Source organism: Lutzomyia longipalpis, chromosome 4 (genome assembly GCF_024334085.1).
Source record: "Lutzomyia longipalpis isolate SR_M1_2022 chromosome 4, ASM2433408v1".
NCBI lineage: Eukaryota > Metazoa > Arthropoda > Insecta > Diptera > Psychodidae > Lutzomyia > Lutzomyia longipalpis.
Genome location: NC_074710.1, coordinates 2,372,826 through 2,387,440, shown reverse-complemented (window position 1 = coordinate 2,387,440; position 14,615 = coordinate 2,372,826). Strand labels below are relative to the sequence as shown.

Below are 14,615 nucleotides of genomic sequence, written 5' to 3'. Positions count from 1 at the left end.
AAAACTTTTCTTCCTTTCTTGAATTTTTCACCTAATGAATAATATTTAAATATTTAGAATTATAGCTCATCAAATGGATAAAAATATTCTTTTAATAGTTTACTCTCATCTTTACGTAAAATGCGTAAAAAATACAAAAGAAAAACTGCAAAAAGGAGTTCATACAATGACCTTTGTTGGCTTTTTCTTTCTATGTTGCCTTTTAGGAGGTTCTTAAACGATTTTTAAGTTTTCTTGATTCTCTACAAAATGTAATAAGGTCAAAATTGTTTTTGTGAATGAGAAAGTTTTTTAAAGGTCAATGCATGAACTCCTTTAACAAGAAGAGATCGCATAAAAACCAGGATTAAATCAGAAATTGATCTCGAAAAGATCCAAGCGGTGTCATTAATGGATTAAAACAGATTTTCAATTTAATAAATTTTATATTTTTCACTAAAAATATTTTATTTTGCTGCAGAAAATATTTCATTGAAGCTACTAAAAATTGCTGGCGCGTGTAACTATTTGGTTGATTAATTAATTGGGTAGTACATCATCCTGGGGATTTGTGTGGAATGCGTTGGACATGTATCGATTTTGCCGGTTGATTGACCAACTCATTTAATGCACATTCTCCGTTGATGGCTGCTTTTGCTGACTGACTATGTCTGGAGCACACGCAATGCTTTTCTTCCATATATAGTATTCAATTTCCTGTATACTGAACTGCTCAACCAGCTAATCTTTCACTCAACCTCCTCCTAAACATATTCCCCAATCAAACTCAACCACTTGAGCTCTCTACAGTCATCGGTACATACTTCATTTCCTAAGAACACCTCAATCAATTCATCCTCCCAATTTCAACTCTTTTCTCGTTTTTTCTTTTTGTATCGTTGTTCATCAAGGAAGATTCCCATCGTTTCACCAATTAACCCCAGAAATCTTCAATTTCGCGCCATCATTTGGGAGTTTCATCAATTGATTGAAAAATTAATTAGTCTAATAGGGCATGAGGGGAAATTGTGTTCAAATCTATTGCAGAGCTATGCATTTCTACACCGTTGGTCCGATCGTGATGAAATTTGGTACAGAGACTACTGATACCAGGCGGTTTCCACCAACGACATTCATTTCCCCCCCAGAGCCCCTCTTCGTAGCGCCCCCATATAAAATTCATGCTTTTTTGACTATTTTTTGAATTTGGCGCCCTTTTTTGTACTATTTTCTCAAGTGAAAATGAGATGGATGCATTTTACCGCTATCCGTCTCCCTCACACATTAAGTTTTTCGCAATTTTCTGGCGTTTTCCAGCGAATTTCCCAGCGGAATTGAGTTTTTCGTGACCAGGAAGAAACTTTTGAATTTTTGGCATCAAAAATTCCAAAAGTCACGAAAATCCATTTCCGGAAAAAAAGTGCGTGTAAAATCCCCAACCGTCAAAAATTTCAAATTTTTAATTTCAACCGTCAAAATTTCCGCGGGCTCCAAATTCCGCACGGAGGAGCTCCCCGAGGCTTCCGGATCACCCGTAAGTGTCACAAGAGCCCCAAAAACGTGCTTTGTGAGAAAAAATTGGAAAAAAAACATGGAAATCACGAATTTTGTCTAACGGCAAAAAAAAGTTCGTTAAAGTTCAAATTTTATTATTTGCACCAGACGGTCATATGGCGCTGTTGTCGTTAAAGAGGGAACTTCTTGGAATTTTTTATCTCATAACCTCAAAGTAAAACGTAAACAATTCGGTGTTTTTGTTTATGATTTTGTGGTGTGTTTTTCGCGTGAAAATCAGTGAGAAAATTGGGAAAATTCATTGAAAATGTCTCTGGCGGATGAACTACTTGCTGATCTCGAGGAGAATGACGATAACCAGCCTGAAGTGGCCATGGAGGAGGCAGAACCAGCTGATATGGATGATGATCAAGAAGCCACCCTCGAGGGGGTTGAAGAGATGGAAATTGACGTGAAAGTGGCTTCTGTGCGGGAAGTTTGTAAGCTGAGGGATTCCCCGAAATTGGCAGACATTCTCCGACGCATTGAGATCTATGCCAATGCAATGGTACCCCGGAAATCCGCCGATATGGTTGGGAGTGTTGAATCAGATCCGGAATATCAGCTGATTGTCGAAGCGAATGGAATTGCTGTTGAGATTGACAATGAAATAGGTAAGGGATTGAGATGAGGAGCTTCTTAGAACATCCATGAGGCAGTTTTTTAATCATTTTTTGATCATTTCTTCCAGTAAACATTCATCGATTTACAAAGGATAAGTACCAGAAGCGCTTTCCGGAACTCGATAGTCTCGTTATGGGGGAGCTCGACTACATTCGCACTGTGAAGGAATTGGGCAATGATCTGGATAGGGTGAAGAACAATGAGATCCTCCAGCAAGTTCTCACACAGGCAACAATAATGATTGTCTCCGTGACGGCATCCACGACGCAAGGAACACACCTCAATGAGGAAGAATTGAGACGTATTCAGGAGGCGTGTGACATGGCAATTGATCTGCATGCGTACAAAATGAAAATCTACGAATACGTCGAGAGCAGGATGACCTTCATCGCGCCGAATTTGTCCGTAATTGTGGGTGCATCGACAGCTGCAAAGATTCTCGGTCTGGCCGGGGGGCTGATAAAGCTCTCAAAGATGCCAGCGTGCAATGTCCTCATTCTCGGCTCGAAAAAACGCATCCTCTCGGGCTTCTCGAAAGTAGCCATGCTCCCACACACGGGCTTCATCTACTACTCAGACATTGTCCAGGAAACTCCACCGGATCTCCGGCGGAAGGCAGCACGTCTAGTGGCCAGCAAGTGCACCCTCGCTGCCCGCGTGGATGCCTGCCATGAGAGCACCAATGGGCAAATTGGGCAGCAATTCCGCGAGGATATTGAGAAGAAGTTGGACAAGCTGCAGGAACCACCTCCGGTGAAGTTCATTAAACCCCTACCGAAGCCCATTGAGAGTAGCAAGAAGAAACGCGGCGGGAAGCGCGTACGGAAGATGAAGGAAAGGTAGGAAATTGTCTTGAGTATTTTTTTTATTTTAATTATGAAAATATTCAGTTAATTCACAAAAAAGAAGAAAACAAAAATAAACGCATTTTAGGTGTTAGTCATAAAGGGACATAGATTAAGGAACAAAAGTATTAAATTTAAGATAAAAAATTGATAACTTCAAGTCAAGTTAAAACCCCAAATTGAAGAGAAAAGGCTTAGAAAAGTGCTCAGTTCAATCCCTAAAAAAGCTTAATTCAAATCTCAATAAAACATAATTAAATACTGCGGAGAGCGTGAAGTCTAAAAAAAAGTTTGATTCAAACCCCAAAAGTGATAAATTTAAGACCAAAAAATAATTAATTCATGCTTGAAAAGTATTTAATTCAAGCCTGAAAAGTTTTTTGATTTCAAAGATTCTTGAATTATTCGAAAATGGCTCAGATTGAGGAGAAAAAGCTTAGAAAAGTGCTTAGTTCAAGCCTTAAAAGCATTAAATTTAATCCCAAAAAAGAACTAAATTTAAACCGAAAAAGGATTTTCGATTTTTTACAAGGGTTGTTTGAAGGAAATATTCGAAAAATTCGCCAAAAATTCAATTTATTCAGCAAATAAAAACGATTTGAGTGATAATAAATCTTTCGAAGCGTCGTTAGAATGCATAAAAATGTTGCTATCTCCGAAAATTGCCGAATATTACCGGAGTAGTCCGAACAAATTCCGATAAAATCCGAATATTTGAATATTCTTTTTTTTTGGGTTAATTTGAATTTTAACTGAATTTTTAACTAATATTCAGGTACGCTATTACGGAATTCCGCAAGCAGGCAAATCGAATGAATTTCGGAGACATCGAAGAGGATGCCTATCAGGAAGATCTGGGGTATTCCCGTGGTGTTCTCGGGAAGTCCGGCACTGGGCGCATTCGTCTCCCGCAGGTGGATGAGAAGACAAAGGTGCGAATTAGTAAGACGCTGCAGAAGAACCTTCAGCGGCAGCAGGTTTGGGGTGGAAGTACAACGGTTAAGAAGCAAGTTTCCGGAACGGCATCAAGTGTTGCCTTCACACCCCTTCAGGGGTTGGAAATTGTCAATCCGGGTGCTGCGGAGAAATCCATTGATTCCACAGCAAAGTACTTCTCAAATACAAGTGGATTCATCTCGGTGGGAAAGACAACAACGTAGGGGGGCCGTGACAAAATGAAAATAACAAATAAAGGAAAACGAAAATGTGGAAAATGTGTGTAGAAAAAATAAAAAAAATAAATAAATAAAATGCAAATTCTTTGAAATTATTGTACATTTAATAAATGAAAAATATTTAAACTCAAACGATTTTTTTGTCACAGCCTACTTTTCTCAATCATTTCTCAAATGAAAAAGAGAAGATGAAACAAAGAAAAATTATTTAAAAAAAAAACAAAATGGGATTACAAAGTAATTTGAAAATAAAATGGAACTATTTTTTTTTATAAAAATTCTTTCATCAGATTAAATTTCTTTTTAAACTAAATTATTAAAAGAAGAAGAAAAGACTAAGTTCTTGCTGTTGGAGTTTCTCTTCAATCTCTTTTTTTTTTCTTGATAAAATATTTATATTTTTTCTCTTTAATATTCTTATCATCTACTGATAACTATTAGAATCATCACTCCTCTCAAGAGCCCGCATTTATTCCACTTCTTTTGCTTTCTTTTCAAAATTCCTTTCAAAGATCTATTTAAACATTCTCACTAAATATATTTCTTTTTCTTTATAAATTTTTTGTTTCTTTAATCCCCCAAAAAAGTCGGATAGAAAATAAATTTGATAATGTAGCTACAGTAATTATTAAATATTTCTTTTCTTTCACTTTATAATAATAATAATATAATAGTAATATATTTCTGTATATAATAAAATTATTAGACATTTTTTTCTCATGAAAAAAAGCCCCATTGATTAATAAAAAAAATCTATATACTTGCATTAATTACACAAATTAATCACAAATGTAAATGACTCAGCAGTTTTTTGTAATAAAAATGGCACATTTTCCATTAAATATTTTTCATTTACATAATTCTTTATTTCCTCTTCTAAAACACTATACGAAATATTTTTTTCTTCTTTAAAAATTTATTTTCTTTTCTATTTTTCATCAATTTTTTTAATTTTATTATATATAATTTTCTTCTGCAATTTTCTACATAAATTTTTTAATATAATTCTTACTATCAAAAATACTAAATTTTTACGTAATTTTTTAATGATTTATCTTCTGCTCTTATTTGTTGTTTTATTTGTTTATAACTCAGATTCTATTTACACTAGTAGAACATTTTTGTTTCTCAAATTATTTTTTTGTGTGTGTTTCTTGTGAAATTCCTCTTGTTTAGCTCATTTATTTTTCTTTAAAAAAAATATCCACATTTTAGCACACTTTTCAAATTAAAAAAAAAAACTTTGACAGTTGACTGTCAGTTTTGAAATGTTAACGGTAACGAAAAACAATTCCTAACAACCTTTTTGATTGCATCACTTTACGCGCTTTTTTTTTGTAAAATAAATCAACCCATTTTTTGCCCTGGTTGGTTTTGTAAATTTTCCTTTAAAAACTTTTTTTTAATTAAGCTTTTCTTTCAATTCTAATATAAATATTTCAAAGAAAAATTTTGAAGTTACCTTAATTTGTCATTTTTGCCAAGATGGCTACCAATGTCTGTCAAACTGCTGTCAAAGTTAGGCAATATGAGAATGTAGAATAAGAAATGTAAGAAACATCGATAAAACATCGTAGAATTCGATAAAACTCGTCAATGTTTCATATCTTTTACGATGTACGCTAAATAATCTTCTAGATGAACTTGACCTTTGAAAATTGCTCGAAATCTTGGAATTTCAATACTAATTTCAAAGATTTCAAGAGTTTTTTAGTCGCTGAATTAAATTTCCTATTTTTTCTAGCCTTTTATTTGCCTTTTTATTCATTTTTTTATTCTCACAAAATTGCCAAAGTCTTTGAATTTTTTTTATATTTAAAAATTATGGAAAAATCATTAAAAAAAACTAACTGATAGACCCCTTGAAACACCGCTTTATCCTTATCACATAACCTCACAAAATCTCCCGCCATTTAAATGGAATTTCAAAGCGTCCTTTCAAAAAGAAATTAAAAAAAACTCAATTGTAGGTAATTTAAACCAACCAGGCGTCTTATAATTTAAGAAGGAAAAATGTTAACTAAATTGCACACACACATCCTCAAAGGATATTCCTCGCAGGAGAGTAAGAAAGTCTCACAATTTCTCGCTACCGCATTGTCTTTCTCTCAACGATAAATTCATAAAGTTTACAAAAAAAAAATGGACTTTTGTCGGAATTTCCTCGGATAATTCCTCGCGTGAAAGGCTCGAGATTTTGTTCTAATAAAAAATAATCATTGCCACGTCATAGCCGAAAGGAGCTTTAAAAAAAAAACAATTACTACCATATAAATTAAAATAATGATAAATAAGTAATGAGAAAATAAGTTAATTAATAAATCCTATATATAGAAGGGATTACTTTGCGTGCGCCCTATTTCGGGCGGGGGCAAATGTTTAGGAATAGAAGAAAAGAATTATTTAAATTTTGATCACACGCAATTCACGCGAGGAAGGCGTGGCGCTCAGACGATGCTCTCCTTTTCCACGGATGCGAGATCGTTGAAGGCCGGCTTCACGCCACTCTGTACCGTACAGACTTTCCTCAGGGAGGCGTCGCTGCTTTTGAGGGCATTGCCCTGGAAGAGACCCACCAGCCATGAGCGTATGGATGCCCGTGCGAGGGGTTTCTTCCTGCCGCCGGTGGACTCATTGTCCATGGCGACGGATTCAAGGCTATGCCAGCGTTTTGCCTGAAAGAGAAGCTCATCAACGGGGCTCGTGAGGCTACCCTGACGCTGCAGCAGGGGGCAATTGGCGTCCTCCGTGCCAATGCTGCCGTTGCAATTGTTGTTCGAATGCTCAGCAACTTGATGATTATTCAAAATGGCGCCCGTTCCCGCCATTGAAGCTTTGGAGCCGCACCGAATGGGCGGTGTTGCAACTTCGGCTTCCAACGAGCGCGAACCCTTCTTGACGAACTTCATTGGCAACTTGAAGATATCCCTGCGACGTGGTTGACTGGGGAAGGGGTCGAGTGAACGACTCTCCCGGAGGACACCTTCAGCCCCAAATTTCCCATATTCATCACTCGATGCAATACTCCGTAGCACCTGACGGGGTTTTATCATTGCAAAGGGTTTCTTTGGACAATCGGCACCATTGACTGGTTCACAGCACTCAGCATGCTCGAGCACATGGTGAGATTCTTCGTTGAGATACAGCGGTACGCGTTCTAGCTTCCGATGCGTCGGCCTCGGGGAGTCCCGAATGTTGTGCACAATTGACCCCTGAAGGCTGCACGTACTCTCAACATCAGCACGCGGCACCGCTGATTGACGCCTGCTGCCTGCGCCTTCGGAGGAAGACAAGTCATTTGATTGAAGCGTAAGTGAGGATCTTCGGAAGGTGTTACCAAAGTGTGCGGCTCCAATGAGGCTTGGCTGGCGGGAGTCACAGTTCAGCCTGGGGCTCCGTCGGGGGCGACAAAATAGCGGTGGCGGCATATCCTCCAGGGCAACTTCCTTCCGCTGAATAGCCTTTTCCGTTGCACCAATCAACCAATACGTTACAACTTCACCTGAAACAAATGAATCGCATCAAACTTCACACCGTTCTGTTGTGTTTTACTTTCTTGGACCATCAAACCTGTACCCATACTCATTGTTAAGAAGACGGTGTGAAAGCCGTCTTCTTACAAAAAGCTTTGGTTAGGCCTTCATACCTTTGCCCTTAAGCGGAATGAGACCACGTTTCTCCGTGATATACCCCCCGAGTTTGTCAAGGGCCTGCTTGCAAGAAGCTGAAATGTGAATTTTGAGGGCTTCCCCATTGGATTCCATGCGCGATGCTGTGTTCACGGTGTCCCCAAAGAGGCAGTACCGGGGCATTGTGAGACCCACAACACCAGCAACAACGGGCCCGGAATGCATTCCAATGCGCAATTTGAGTGTTTCATTCGGGCGATGGGAGATCTTATGCGTCCGGACGGCTTGTAGGAGATCCAATGACATTGAAGCAATTTCACCAACATGCCGATCGGCGTTGCGAATTGGCAAACCAGACACCTGCAAGGCAGCAACAATGGGAATTTTGACAGGAAAGTTAACAAGAAGAAGTCAAAAAAACCGTTAAAACTCCATTACTCACCACCATATAAGCATCTCCAATTGTTTCAACTTTGTAAACATCATACCCTTTGATGATGCGATCAAAGACAGTGTAGAGATCATTGAGGAAGTTAACAACCTGCAGTGGGGTACTCTCGGCGGACATTGCCGTGAAGCCAACAATGTCACTAAAGTAGATTGTTACGCAGTCAAAGGAAACGGGCTCAACACCCCGTCCACGGGTTAGACTCTCAGCAACGGACTGCGGGAGCATCCGATGGAGTAAGTCTTCGGTTTTCTTCTTTTCCTCACACAAAAGTCTCGTCCTTTCATTCACAATGTCTTCCAAATTATTTGCATACTTTTCCATCATCTCCATCATTTGATCCATGATATTCTTTGACTTTCCCCCGCGCATCTTCTTCAGTCGAGTTCTGTGAAAATATTATTTTTGCACATTTTTTTTCACAAAATCTTGAAAAATGTTTGAGAAATTCGTTATTGGCAGTTGAATTTCAAATAAGACAGAAAATTGAAATAGGAAAATATCCCTCTTTGTACTAAAAAAAATAGTACAAAGAAATAAATAGGTAATTAATTAATAGGAAATATTAGTACAGTAGAAGTTTCTAAAGATTTCAGCACAACTCTAAATTAGTACATAAAATCATTAGTACAAGAAGAAATTAGTAGAGAAAGAAGACAATTAACAGTCTCTTTTAGTACATTACTAGTTATTTAAAAAATTAGCACAGCAAGAAGTTAGTACATGAAATTATTAGAACAGGAAGGAATTATTATAAGAATATATCCTTAAAAGATGAAATTAGTAAAGGCTTTATTAGCATAAGAATAAATTGAGTATGGAAAGAAATTAAGAAAGAACAAAATGAATTATGAAATTTGAGAAAAATTAGTACATGAAAATATTAGTACAGAAACAAATAATTACAGTAAGTGAGAAGTTATTAAGAAAAAAAAAGAGAAATCATTAGGAAACTTTCGAAAATTAGTACAGATTAATAAAAATTTAGTACAGGAATAAAATAGCACAACAGGAGAAAATTGAAGAATGATAAACAAAAGTGCGGAGATAAAAATTAACACAGAATTTAGTACAGAAAATATTAGAACAAAAAGAAATTAGTACAAAAAACTTTTCAAGTAGTATTTTCGGCATTTTAGAAAGAAATAAGAACAGAAATAGAACAAAAAATCAGTAAAGGAAGATTTAGTACAAAGCAACGTTAGTACAATAGACTTTCACATCGGTCATTCTACATTTTCTTTAGTCTTTGATATTTAGTACAAAGATTAATAATGAGAAAAAAAATTAAGATATTAGAACAGGAAAAAATTAGTACAAGAAAGTAGTTAGTAGAAAGATATAAAAATGGTTTGATTGCTCAAAGATTTTTCATGATTTTTTTTGTCTTGTAAAAAAAAATAAAAATATGATTTTATGGTTTGTGTACAGACTATGTGCCATAAAAAAATCATCCGTAGTTTATTAGAAATTCTTTTATTTTAAAATTCTTTAATCTATTCTTTTGCTTTTTTTTCCTATTAAAATAAAATGAAATCAGTCATTTTATAGCACAGAATGTGTCTCAGCTAAGAGTTTTTAAAAAGATTTTTTTTTCAAACATTTCATTCGTTAAATTTTTAAACTTACCTCACTGCCCCAAAGTCCGGCCTTAGATCTGGATTCTCATTCCAGCAGTCTTCGATGCAATTGAGAACGTAGTCCGGGCAATTGTCCATTTCGGTTATACACTCAAGATCCGGCCTAAATGGTTCCTCATTGTCCAGGGGAATGCGCTTTACCATCTCAATGATCTCCTTTGGCTCATAGCCCGTCGGCCCAAAGGGGCCCTTGCGACTTATAATCTCATAGAGAATTATTGCGAATGCATAAATATCACCCTTTTGGCTGCCATAAATTGTTGGATTACGCAGCAATTCGGGGGCCTTCCAGAATTGACTGCGGTAGTGCTGATGCTCCCCAATTGACTCATTCTCGGCACAATGTCGCAAATCGTGCAACCCAAAGTCCGTCACTTGCAGCATCCAACGGGACGTTACGACACAATTTGACGATTTGAGGTTTCCATGGAATATTAAAGCTGAGTTGTGAATATAAATCATTCCCTGTGTGGCGGAGAGAAAGGATTGTGATAAAGCAAGCCTGTGATCGAGAAGACGCCATTTTGTGTGCACATAACCTATAAAATGAAAAGGACGCCACATACCTTAATTAAGTCGTGCACAAGTGAAGCTATGAAGAGATCATCGAGCTTGATGTCCTCATTCTCGATAATGTCGTAGAGGCTCCCCTTGGCGCAGTAATCAGTGACTAGTAGGATTCTCATAGGCTCCACACATGCCCCAATAAAGCTATTAATATTATCATGTCGGAGATCCCGTAGGAGGCGCATCTCCTTCATGATATCACGTGAGATGTCTTTCTTCCTTGCAAATTTCAACTCTTTTATGCGTATCACAACCCCCCGGAAGCGCCCCGTTGTCGTGAACACCTGATTGGAGCAGCGGGAATTGAAGGAGGCCGCACTTGCAAGGCTGAGTTTACTCGGTGACGACACAATGTCATTGTTAAAGTAACCCTTGATCTCGTGAGATTCAATCTTCCACAGGAGACCCTCAATTTCAAGCTCAATCTTCCACTTTCGGTAAATGCTCATCGTGATGACGCCCGCGCAAAAGAGGACAAGAGCAAGGATTCCCGCTACAACCATTGACGTAATGTGGGTATCATCGCGTGGGCAGAGTTCATTCATAAACCCACAGGAGGGTTCATCGAAGGGACGATCATCACCTGGCCAGTCTATCTTTACGGATGCATTGATGATTTTGTATTCCTAACAAAATTATTCAAATAAAGAAACTTTATTCAATGCATTGCTTGATTTTATTTGAGAACTAATCTTTTGGTCAGAAAAATGGTCATGTGATCATAAGAAAAAACAAAGAAATGATCAAAGGAATAAATTTTCTCTTCCCCGGATTTTGTTGGTAGAAGAATTCTTTCTTAGAGAATAATCAATTAATTTATTTACAAAGCTTTCGGCCGTTATAACGGCTGCAACATTCAAATTAGCAGCTTTTGACAGTTTGTACAATTCTAACGAATGACTTTTTTATCTGACATTTTCTATCATATTGACGTTTCTTAAAATTTGACTTTTTTGTAATGCTTCAAATTTCTTTTCTAATATAAGTAATTTCTAACATTAGACATCTTTATAACGTTTGAAAATCAATTATTTTTACCACTAGAGAAATCTCTAAATTAACTGAACTTTTAGGATGTTGTTTAGACATTCAAATACTCTCTCTAACCACGCCCCCTGTTGAAAAAACCCAAAATATAAAATAATTGACATTTAACGATCGAAAAAGTCAAACAGATCAAAGGAATAATTTTCTGATCAAAAAGATCAATCCCTAATCCCAATATTCTAATTAGTAAAAATAATTTTCCTCAGAAAATATAAACTACGACGTATTTTGTATAAAGAGCCAAATGTGGCGTCTTATGCTACAACGGGGTATTATTTATACAATATTTTTTAGTCCAATTATCACTTTTCATGCTAAATAGTCAAATATAGAATATTCTCAGAGCAGGAAAATCAATTTTCAATGAAATAATACCGCGTTGATTTACAAAACATGAATGGAATGATAAAATGCAACAAAATGGCGTCAAGGCGCCATTTTGCTTATCAAAAACATCGCCTGTTTTTCTATCAATCAAAAGTTGAATTCTATGAATTTAATATTTCATTTTCATGTAAATTCATTAATAAAAAATAAAACTTCAAGAAGTTATTGACCCATAAACTCCCTTTTTTAAGTCTAAGACAGCTTAGGGATTTAAAAGCCTTAAAGAGGTATTGAACTACTATTTAAAATACAATTTATCTTCTGACTGTGATAAGTCACAGTAAGAAATGCTTTTGGGTTAGTCATTTGTACGTTTGTGAAAATGAAAACAAACGAGATTTCCAAGAAGATTATTTCAACGAAATGTATCTTTCTTTTGTTTATCTTTAATTAAGAATTTCTAAAATTAGCCAAGCGCGCAGAGCGTGTACACGATCGTAAAAAAAGAGGTAAAATTCTTAGAAATGATAAAGCCACACACTTTTCAAATATTGATTGGTGGGTGGTGAATTAAAACAAAAAAAAATCTAACATATTTTGCGTGATAATGTCTTGCCCTAAAAGTTAGGAGAATTATGTAATAGAAAAAAAATACTTCTTATCGCTTGCAGCGTCAAGCGGATGTTTTTCATAGAAAGGATTTTTTCTATGTTTTATCCGCCATTTTGATCTTAATCAAAATGGCGATTTAATTGCAATAAATAATGGGAATTGATGAATTAGGGATGAAAAAAAAAAACAGTTTAATGTGTTTCATTAGGAATTTCGACGACTCACTCACTGGAAAATCTTCTCCTTGCTGAAAATACGCCACTGGCATCATGTGGTAGTCACAGGAAAAGTTCTCTTCACTCCAATGGAATGGCTTGAGGGCTAGTACGGAAAAATTTCCTTCTGAATCGCCATTTCCGTCAATTTTTATCGTTGCTCCGGTAATACCTGAATACATTGATAAAGTTTATTGTTTTTTTTCTCTGATATTCTACCTTTTTTTGCAATCAAACGAAAATCATTCACCCCATATATGTATCTATACTTACTTTTATACGTCTTATTGTTGATGATCGTCTCAATTATCTTTGTGCCATTGCTTGCTATCTCTTGAATAAGTTCCGGCGTAAGGGGTCGTGGTTCCTCTTTTAATAATTTATCCAACGCCAATGAATACAACATCACAGAATCATACAGATAAGCCGCATAAATAGACACAAACTACCGGAAGAAAAAATATGGCGTCAAAATGTCAATTTCATAGAAAAAACATAGAATTCTATATTTTTTTCAAAATGGCCGAACAAACCTTTTGGTAGTTTTTGAAGAAGACAGGCGTGGAGAAATAGAAGGGTTCCTTTTTGTTGAATTCCCTCACTTGTTCCGTAAAATTCTGATAATTCTCCGCCGGTGGGGATGAAACAATGACAAGAAGACTCTTGGCGCGTTGCTTAAAATTATCCAATTCATTGCATGAGGAGTGCTTGTTGAGATGATCCGGCTTCCAGATGTACTTTTGCGCTTCACGCGTTGAGTACGTCATCATGTCAACAAAAATCACCATATATTCACCCTTTGCGAACAATTGCACCGCATCCATGGCTTCCATCATGTTAACAAGAGCATAGACAGGACCCAGAAAAACATAGATCCGTGTCCGGTTCATTGTGTTCTACAGAATAACACAAAAAAAAAGAGAAGACAATTTGCTGATTATTCTAAATAATAGAAAATCGTGCCGGCATGTGGAGAAAGTGTGGCAAGGAGCCAACGAGATGATGGGAGAAAATTAGAATGAAAATCATGAAAATTTAGCGAGGAAATGTGACATCAAACTGTTTTAGTTTGACATGGAAATTGAAGGCAGTTTTTGATTGATTTGCCACACCAGAAATAATACTTCTCTTAGAGAGATTAATTTGGGGCTCATGTAGGCATAAAAGCGCAGACTAAGCCGAACAAATCGAAAAGTATCCAGAAAATTTAAATTATTTTATTTTACATTAAGTTCTTTCGTTGTCCGCCATATTTGTTTTGAAGGGCCTAAGAAGCGATTTTGATGTTTCTTTTTAAATTCCTTCAAATCTTAACGCTTTCACGACCATAAATAGATAGGAAAATAGATTTTTTTACACGACGTGTAATAAATAATCAATAAAGTAAAATATTACCCGGCTGGATTAGGAATTACATGAACATTCATGTAAATAAAAAAAGTGTAATTATTATTATTATATTACAAAAATTATTAAAAATTTTAAAAGAATTCTTGATCAATCGTACATAAAGTCCTTTTTCATGGGAGTTTCAGAAAAATAGCAATAAATTAAACAGTTAAATAAGAAAAAAAATTATCAAATTGGAAAATGAGAATTATTGAAAAACAAATAATTTCTCAATCTTACTTGAACAACTTGATACCAGTACCCACTCCGGCAGCATTCCATGCTATTTTCACAGCATTTATGATTATCCACAACGGCTAGCATATGATTAACCGTCATGTTCTTCTCCTTTGCCTGCTCCTGGAGATTATTCGCCACAGCTGTCCACAATTCCTCGTGGATTATGGAGAATTTCTTCCAGCCGTAGTAATTGAGGAGGGAAATTATGGACTTGGTGACCTGGGTGTCTGGTGGCTCGGTTCTTGCAAACGTTGGAATGGTGGATGCCATGTAATCGGAGCATTTCTAAAAATAAATCCACCAGGCAAAGAAAAAAATTGAATA

General features: G+C 36.3%; 3 protein-coding genes across 5 annotated transcripts in view; 2 read left to right on the top strand and 1 right to left on the bottom strand.

The window, feature by feature from the left end:
• LOC129795447 (mediator of RNA polymerase II transcription subunit 1) overlaps positions 1-14,615 on the top strand; it is a 1,235,552-nt gene that overhangs the window by 988,441 nt on the left and 232,496 nt on the right. The window lies entirely within an intron of this gene.
• Positions 1,694-4,309, top strand: LOC129795566 (U4/U6 small nuclear ribonucleoprotein Prp31). The gene is made up of 3 exons (XM_055836960.1): positions 1,694-2,147; positions 2,225-2,996; positions 3,778-4,309. The coding sequence occupies exons 1-3, from the start codon at positions 1,802-1,804 to the stop codon at positions 4,160-4,162; spliced, it is 1,503 nt and encodes a 500-aa protein (XP_055692935.1). The 5' UTR covers positions 1,694-1,801; the 3' UTR covers positions 4,163-4,309.
• LOC129795448 (receptor-type guanylate cyclase Gyc76C-like) overlaps positions 6,260-14,615 on the bottom strand; it is a 28,053-nt gene continuing 19,697 nt past the window's right edge. For 2 of the 3 annotated variants that reach the window (XM_055836726.1, XM_055836727.1), the window contains exons 4-12: positions 14,292-14,576; positions 13,196-13,558; positions 12,936-13,107; positions 12,677-12,834; positions 10,461-11,087; positions 9,884-10,359; positions 8,249-8,642; positions 7,824-8,166; positions 6,260-7,679 (exon numbers count right to left, since the gene is read on the bottom strand). In XM_055836726.1, coding sequence (XP_055692701.1) covers positions 6,625-7,679; positions 7,824-8,166; positions 8,249-8,642; positions 9,884-10,359; positions 10,461-11,087; positions 12,677-12,834; positions 12,936-13,107; positions 13,196-13,558; positions 14,292-14,576 — 3,873 coding nt within the window. In that variant the 3' untranslated portion in view covers positions 6,260-6,624. The remainder of the gene's footprint in view (positions 7,680-7,823; positions 8,167-8,248; positions 8,643-9,883; positions 10,360-10,460; positions 11,088-12,676; positions 12,835-12,935; positions 13,108-13,195; positions 13,559-14,291; positions 14,577-14,615) is intronic. The other variant, XM_055836729.1, reaches the window with a different exon arrangement.